This window comes from Lycium ferocissimum, chromosome 6, assembly GCF_029784015.1.
Source record: "Lycium ferocissimum isolate CSIRO_LF1 chromosome 6, AGI_CSIRO_Lferr_CH_V1, whole genome shotgun sequence".
Taxonomy (NCBI): Eukaryota; Viridiplantae; Streptophyta; class Magnoliopsida; order Solanales; family Solanaceae; genus Lycium; species Lycium ferocissimum.
Window position 1 is genome coordinate 60199177 of NC_081347.1, and position 8984 is coordinate 60208160.

The window sequence follows — 8984 nt, forward strand, 5'->3', positions numbered from 1 at the left end:
ACTAGTAGCTGCCATCATGTCAAGGTACAACATCAATGTGGGGGAGTTGGTGGTTCAACAAATTCATCAGAGAGCAATGACCAAGGAGTTGTCCCTCGCATATCCCTGCCTCATTACAGCGTTATGCTTACGGGAAAATCTAGATCATTATGCACACCGAGATCATCGGTTACTAGCCAAGAGTGTGTATGATCTCTGGAAGAGCAGAGATGGGGACATTCATCCTACTCCAGATGTGCCTAGAGAGCTCACAGCTGGGCTGCCTGCTCCAGCATCCCAGGTACATGAGCTAGCAGCTCCCGAAACATCGCAGGAAGGGCCGACTGCCACAGACACATCAGCTCAGTCCATTTCAGGCACCCCGGGTACATCTGCAGGGCCCTCTTCCCAGGCTGCTCCAGCTGTTCACAGCACTCCTACCTCTCAGAGCAGCCATGTGGCCTCAGCTTCTACAGCCTTGCCTGGTGGTGTTATGATACAGTTTAATGCTCAAAATTTCCATGATGCGTTTGTGAAAGCAGACAGGGCAGACCGCCAGGTTGCTAACTTGATGGGACAGCTGCAGGGTTATATAGATAAACGGGTGGCAGCAGCCTTGGAGCCCGCAAGGAAGAAGTGGGAGGATTCCCATAAACTCATCCATTCTCGGATTGATGGACTTGAGCGGCGGATTCTGGAGCTTGAGAAGGTAAGCCCTACAGTCGATCTGGGGACAATGCAAACAGAGTTGATGCAATTGAAGACAGATGTGCTAGCATTGAAGGTTAAAGAGGGACTTGCGTCTGCAACCCCGCCACAAGCACAGACGTTAGACTTAGCCTCTCTGTTGCCTGTTGTTAATTTGCTGGGAGATGATTCCCCACCTCGGGCTACTAGCAAAAGGCCTAGGGAAGAAGGCGAGAATGATGATGAGGAGGAGGACAGTGAGGAGGACGAGCAGTTTCGAAAGGTTCAGCGACGCTCTCTTGAGGAGACCCATTTTACGGGGGCGTCATCCAGCCATGCCCCTCCTGTTGAGATGACAGTGCCTAGTGTTGTGATACCGGCAGAGGCTAGTACCACGGGTCCTGGGGAGGAACCGCGCTCTTAGAGTCCGATAGAGCCAGCTGTTGGTACCATCGTTCCAGCGGCAGGGCAGGCACTGGATACCACTACTGAGGTGATGATACCTCAGGACGTGCAGGACGCCTAGAGCGTTTCAGGTAGCCCTATCCCTTTGTTTTGCTTATTTTCATGCCTTGGGGACAATGCATGCTCTTTAGTTGGGGGTGGGCTATGTGTTTATTTATTGTGAATATTGTATATATGTGTTTAGGACCCCCTCGGCTTTTCTTTGCCAGAGTTCTTTTCCTGAGGGGCATCATTTTGTTGAAACTGGCATGTTTAGGATGTTGCTTAGGTTGAATAGAGTAGTTTTGACTTATTTGGTGTTACTCTCAGAATCGATGGCATGTTGTTATCATTTGTGGAAATTTTGGACCCCTCGAAAATTTGAAAAATGCATACTTAGAACAGTTATTGGTGACATGATTGATTCTTTATATTACATTATGATTATTGGGGTATTGTGTGATAAATGACTACTTAGGAGGTCACAATTGTAAAAATAATTGTCCTTATGCCAATGTGTGTGTGAGTTGTTAGTTTGGTTCTGTTTATGCATGTATAATCTAGAACTTGCCCGGTTGGTCGTGTTTGAAATCCGAAAGTTAGTTTGGTTGTGAGATGATCTTAGGCTTTCTTTGTATAAATAGTCACTTTGCCTAAATAAGCCTCACCAAAAAAGTGAAAATATCCCTAGTTCCCTTTTTGAGCCTTTTGACCTTTTTCTTGGCTAGCCAATTATGAAACCTTACCCTTTGTACAATTAATCCATCTTCGCACCCGTCCCTCCTTGATGCTACTAGATAGATGAGGCAAAATGCCTAAGTTGGGGGTGAGTTAAATGTGGAGTAGATGAGAAAAAAAAAAACATAAGTTGGGGGTGGTGGAGTTTGCTAGTAAGAATTCGATGTGGTAGTTCCATATAAAAAATTAAAAATTAAAAATTAAAAAAAAAAAAGAGAATGAAAATATAAAGGAAAAAGTCAGAAAATTGTAACACAAAAAGATTTGCAAGTTGGATAGGAATAAAACCACATCGAGGTCGAAAACTTGAAAGAAAATAAAAGGGTTGGAAAGAAAAGAGGTGAATCAAGGTGAAGAGATGTTGTAGTGTTCAAGGAGGGGGAAGTCACTAATATCCAAAAAGTATCCTACCCGTCCCTAAGCCTACATTACAAGCCAAAACAAGTCCTAATGTGATCACAACCGAACAAGCCTAGGATGAAAACATAGAAAATAAGGGCAAGCCTATGGTATTTGCATGTGTAGATATGAATTTCTTTGTGAGTGTGAGTGTTTTCTTTTCTCGTTCGTCTTCGTCCCATTCTTGTTGTATATATGTGTGTTGGGACATTCTTTGGTCTATGTGAGGGCATAAGGATGAGAAGTGAGCAAAATAAAGTGACCGCCTAAAGTAGCGTTTGGTTGCATCATAATATGTTCGATAATGTAATGTCATGCATTGAAGCTTCATTGTTAGTCATAGCGTTCTTGAGTTGTGTATATTGCTTTAAAATAGAAAATTGGGGTGGTCCTTGGAAGAAAAACATGCATGCCGGTAGTTCAGAGTCAAAACCAATGTAGACATTGTTATTCTATGATATCTAGGTGTTAGATTGAGTCGTTGTTTTGTATGGCTTGCTTGAGGACAAGCAAATACTTTAAGTTGGGGGTGTTGATGTGGCATGATTTTACGCCACAATCGATGCTTTTCGGCTATAAGTTTTACTTGTTTTTAAGCAAGTCTATGTGATTTTACGTGCTTTTTATTGGATTTCAGGTATTAAGTGGTTTGATGGCAAAAGTTGAAGAAGTGGAGAAAATAACAAAGTCAACGAAGAGGCGGTTGACGGAGGCACTAGACGGGCCGCAGAACTTTATGCGGACCGTCAAATGAACCGTATAACGGTCACAGTGAGCAGAGATCGACGAGCCATTCCTGCGGAACATTTATACGGACCGTAGAATATTTGACGGTCCGTCAAAATGGATCGTAAAAGATGCTGAAGAATTTTTGACGGATGGAAGAAAGCAATTTGACGGTCCGTATAACTGTTTTACGGACCGTATAATGGATCGTAGACCGAACCCGACGGGCAATTGTGTCTTTTCACTTCTTACGATTTAGGGTCTTATAAATACCTGTTATAGGTTTCGTATTCAATACAGAACTCAGTTTTATTTTCCTTAGTATTAGCTATTCATAGTTTTGAAGTCTTTTGGAGATTACAAACAATTGCAATTAAATTCTCTTCAATTCCAAGCAATCAATTGTAAGCATTATGATTTCTATTACTTCTTATTGTTCTTCTCCTTCTATGAGTAGCTAATTCCCTTACTAGGGTTGTGAACCCAATTGATGGGTGTTTTGTGATTGGGTTTGTGATTGATATACAAATAATGGATTATTAGGGTTTGTTTATTCTTCATTCTTCATTCATAATTAATGGTTGCAAACATTGATTAAAGCCATAAACCTTGATTTATTTGGGAAAATAATTAGGGTTGGTAAGAATAAATAACAAGAACTCAAAGCTTTAAACTTTGTTTAATAAATTCACTTAGGAATAAGAAGAATTTACTTGGCATGATTAATCGTTCTTCATAGTTACTTTCTTATATTTGGGAAAATCATAGAAATAAATAATCTTTATTTATTGGGAAATAGTAGAGATTCATATAGAGATTAAGTGCATTCATATAATGATCCATTAGAAGTATATCAAGATCAATACCCATGATCATACACTCTATCTAAAGGGGACACAACCTTAGTTTCTTTTATCATAAATTCACAACCAAAGCAATAGTTAGCAATTAGTTACTAAAAACCCAACTTTTACCAAAATCATCGGATTAAGACATTAGACCTAAACATAGAAGAAGAGAAGACTTTTAAACTTATGGTGTTAAATGAGTCACATATATTTTGTGTGGCTATAAGTAATTGCATAAAGATAAATTGTTTCCAAATATAGAAATGGGTCATTCTTTTTTGTACTGACTAATAAGAAAACGGAAAAGGGTCAAATATACCCCTGTACTATCAGAAAAGGTTTAAATATACCCTTCGTTATACTTTGGGTCCATATATACCTCTACCGTTATACTTTCGGTTCAGATATACGATTTTCATTAAAGTTTTGCACGAATTTGCCCTTAATTTTAACGGAGGGACACGTGTCAAGCTCATAATCAAATGGCCCATGTCCTAATTTTAAATACCCGATTTCTTTAAAAACCCACCCGGTTAATCCGACCAGACCCATTTTCATCATCTTCTTCTTCTCTTTTATGATCGGAAAAAATAATTTCTCCGGCAACCACAACCACCAGCTCCGACCACCGCCGTTGACTCCACCACCTCCTAATTCTCTTAAAATCTTGAGCTTTGACGCAATGAAGCAGGCCGACTCTAGCATGATTTTGGTTGATCTAATAGACCCAGATGGCCGTTTCTTATTCCCCGCTAATGCAATCGGTTTTTTTTCTACAAATGGAAACGGGAAAGCACGACATTTTTGGGAAATGGATCGGAATAGTTCACTGCAAGATTTCTTGAAGGAAAATCACTGCTCGAAATTCAAGTTGAATTTGAAATTAAGGAAATATGCTTGACTTTATTGCTCTGCATTTTGCTCTAAGAACATTTGAAGATTAAGCTTGCAATAATTAGCAAAAAAGAGTATGCAAAGGAAAAGGACCGCCACAAGAGACAGGAATACAGTTGTTTTGGTCGGAGCTGGTGGTTGTGGTTGCCGGAGAAACTTTTTTCCCCAGTCATAAAAGAGAAGAAGAAGAAGAAGATGATGAAAATGGGTCGGGTCGGATTAACCGGGTGGATTTCTAAAGAAATCGGATATTTAAAATTGGGGCATGGGCCATTTGATTATAAGCTTGACACGTGTCCCTCCGTTAAAATTAAGGTCAAATTAGTGCCAAACCTTAATGGGAAGGGTATATCTGGATCGAAAGTATAACGGTAGGGGTATATATGGACCCAAAGTATAACGAAGAGTATATTTAAACTTTTTCTGATAGTACAGGGGTATATTTGACCCTTTTCCAATAAGAAAATAGGTTCACATAAATTGAAATGGAGGAAGTATAATGTTAGTAACTTCATAACTTTTCTGGACAACAAATTAGGGATAGTACTTCAAGAACTTCTAGATCAGGAATGTTGAAATTCCTACTTAGGGATAGTACCCTAATTTTGGACCATGGTTCTCCAGTTTGTATGAGATTTAACACGTTAGCCTGTTATTTTTCTTTTAAATTTTGTTGAGGTTCCACAGTAAGATTAGATTTGATGAACATGCGTCTCCTTCAAATTCGTTATTGGATTTTATATTGCAGTGTAAGCATCTTTATTTCTAATTGCACAACTTACTTAAATTGACAAATGGCATAATTTGATAGAGACACTTGGCACAATCACAAAGCTAAAGTTCTTGCTTTTATATATAACTACATGTGTCGCCATAACCACATAGTAATATTGATTCTCAACAATGTTATCCAATAACATTTAAAACATTAAGCAAAATGCATCTATTACGAACAGAATACTCACGTTGACCTGAGGTACATCAGAAGCAGCAGGTGAGGTCACGGGATAAGATTTATAAAACTTCATACTCTGAATGCAATTTTTTTTTCTTCACTCATCTCCTGAATAGCAGTTTTCCTAATTGGCTTCTCTCTTCTTCATCAAAATTTTTAAAACTGTCATAAACATAAGCAACTATGTATTAACCGTTTAACATGACCAAACAAATTTGACACGAAGAAGTATCATAGGATTGCAAAAAACCATCAAAATTTACCTCTTGATTATTCCTCAAAATTTACCACATAGTAATTTTTTATATCATAATTCCTAGACATGTCCCTGGCAATGATATGTAACTTCATTAATCAATGGTGATTACTTAATAGCAACCTCAGAGAATATTTTTTACATTCCCATGTCCTTCTTCATTCAGTTTTATTTGGAGAACAATTCATCATTTTGGATGTTCTATTTCTCACGCATATATTGCAACCTAATTTGGAATCTCCCAATTAAATTGACTAAATGAATCTCTCATATACTTTCTACAAGAAAATGAAACCTTGCAGAAATACATAGTACAGGACGAAAAAAAAAGTCAATCAAAGCTAGACAATCAAGGAACGGAGTCTCTTCCATTTGCACTGAGCAAGGTGACATATTAACTGACCCACAACTCATCCATCAGGAATTCACTCAGTTTTTTCAGGCCTGCTGGGACAAGCTGCCAATGAATTGTCATGTCTAGATATCAGAATTGCCAAGGATGGGCCATGTCTCTCTAATGATCAAAAGCAACAACTACTACAACCTGTTATAAGAGAGAATGTGGCACAAGTACTTAAGGAGCTGCCAGCTGACAAATCACCTAGAATTGATGGCTTTCCAGCTGATTTTTTTTAAGGAATACTGGGATCTATTGGGAGGAGAGGTAAGCACTGCTGTGCTTGACTTTTTTTATAATGGCAAGTTATTAAAAGAAGTTAACTGTACAACTATAATTCTTGTCCCTAAAGTCCCAAACCCCACATATGTGAAGGAGTTTAGACCAATAGCATGTTGTACAACTATCTACAAGCTCATAGGCAAGCTATTAACTGCAAAACTGAAATTAGTAGTGGATTACTTGGTTGGCCCCTCTCAGTCTACCTTCATTGAAGGGAGAAATATACTTGACAATGTCATCACTGCCCATGAACTAGTTAAAAGCTACTCTCATAAAGGGGTGTTACCTAGATGTCTAATAAAAGTTGACATTCAGAAGGCTTATGATTTAGTAGAGTGGGGTTTATTAAAAATGGTGCTACTTGAATATGGGTTTCCGATAAGTTTTTTGGACTGATCATGGAATGTGTCAAAGACAGTCAGTTATTCTATACTGATGAATGGTGGCCTAACTCCGAAATTCCAAGCAAAGAAAGGACTCAGGCAAGGGGACCCTATGTCCCCATACCTGTTTGTTCTTGTTATGGAGTATCTCAACAGGTCATTGAAGCAGCTCAGACATAATCCCAATTTCAAGTACCATCCTAAATGTGGGAAGATGAACTTAGTGCATATTTGATTTGCTGATGACTTGATAATGTGTTGTAGAGCAGATAGAGAATCCATTCAAGAGATATTGCAAGCTTTCAACCATTTTTCTTAGGTCTCAGGTCTTAAAGCTAACATGGAGAAAAGTTCCTTATACATTGTTGGCACTACTACTACCTTTAGGGATCAAATATTGGATGAAATGCAATTTACACTTGGTGAAATGCCCTTCAAGTACTTGGGAGTCCCACTATCCTCAAGGAAGATAACTATTCAGTAGTGTATGCCTATTGTTGAGAAAATGGTTGCAAGGATTAGATGCTTGTCCACCAAATTCCTATCTTACAGTGGTAGAGCTCAACTCATTCAGAGTGTACTATTCGAAATGCAAACCTATTGGGCTCAGGTCTTCCTTCTCCGAAAGAAGATAATTAAGTTGGTAAGAGTGTGTGTAGAACATTTCTTTGGACTGGCAGTCATGAAAGTTCAAGGAAAGCACTTATAGCTTGGGATAACCTGTGCATGCCTAAGTCTACAGGGGGACTTAACTTTATTGAATTCAGTCAATGGAACAAGGCAGCCATCTCTAAGTTGTTATGGTCTCTTACCACTAAACAAGACACACTTTGAATCAAATGGATACACATATTTTATATAAAGAATATGGACAGTACTACTATGCCAACCCCCAAACAAGCTTGTTGGGTAGTTAGGAAAATATTCGATGCAAGGAAATGGTTTCCAAATCTAGATGTTGCAACTGCTCTGCAGAATTGCTTTCATAAAGGAAAGTTTAGCATCAAGAGAGCCTATAAATCATTCATGCCCCAATATCCAAAGGTTCACTGGAAAAGCTTAGTCTTAGGGCCTCACTTAATACCAAGACATACTTTTATTACTTGGTTAGCTGTGCAAGGCAGGTTAGCAACAGTTGATAGGCTACAAAAGTGGGGAATCCAGGTGCCCACTGACTGTGTTTTGTGTCAGACTTCAACTGTAGAGACCCTCTCACATCTATTTTTCATCTATCCATACTCTAAACACATATGGCTAGCATTACTTAACTGGATAGGTGAAATGAGACAACCACAAGCTTGGGAAGAGGAAGTGAAATGGATTGCAAAAAAGGCCACTGGAAACAGACCAAGAGCTGTATCCTGAGCTTCATATTCGCTGCAGCAGTCTATCATGTGTAGGCCGAAAGAAATGCTCGAAGATTTCCGAATACCAGTAGAGACTACAGATTCAAAATCAAGGTACTTGTCCTCTAACTTCATATTCGAGGTCAACGACAAACCAAATGGGCCAGCATTTTGGATACTTTGAATTATTTTCGTAGTTAGACTCTGTGTTGTTAGTTTATGCATATTTGAGTTGTAGACAGGAAAAAGTAGATAACAATTTTGAGAGCTAGTTCTAGAGTCCAATGAACTAGTAGATTTGTAATTATCACACTTGGTTGAAATAAAATTTTCCATTTCGACCAAAAAAAAAAAGTCAATCATCAATAGTTTAGCCCCCTTTAACATAAATATAGAAGGTTGATAAGAATCAGATAACATGGTACACATATTCCATGTGGAAATTAAACTACAATGTGTCGTACTCATTAAAAAAGCATAATCCAAACCTAAACTTCAATGTGGAAATCACACACTCCCCAAATCTTAGATAAAGAACAAATAAATCCAACAACGCTGTGGAATACATTCAGATTCGACCACAAACTCAGAAAATATAATGTAATGACCCGTTTGGTCATTATAGTCTTTTCGGTATTTTCGCCCGTTTT

At 38.6% G+C, this 8984-nt stretch overlaps 1 protein-coding gene across 1 annotated transcript; it reads left to right on the forward strand.

Moving 5' to 3' along the window:
- The first annotated feature begins 7855 nt into the window (after positions 1–7855).
- Positions 7856–8353, forward strand: LOC132061453 (uncharacterized). The gene has a single exon (XM_059454271.1). The coding sequence runs from the start codon at positions 7856–7858 to the stop codon at positions 8351–8353; it is 498 nt and encodes a 165-aa protein (XP_059310254.1).
- The last annotated feature ends 631 nt before the right edge of the window (positions 8354–8984 follow it).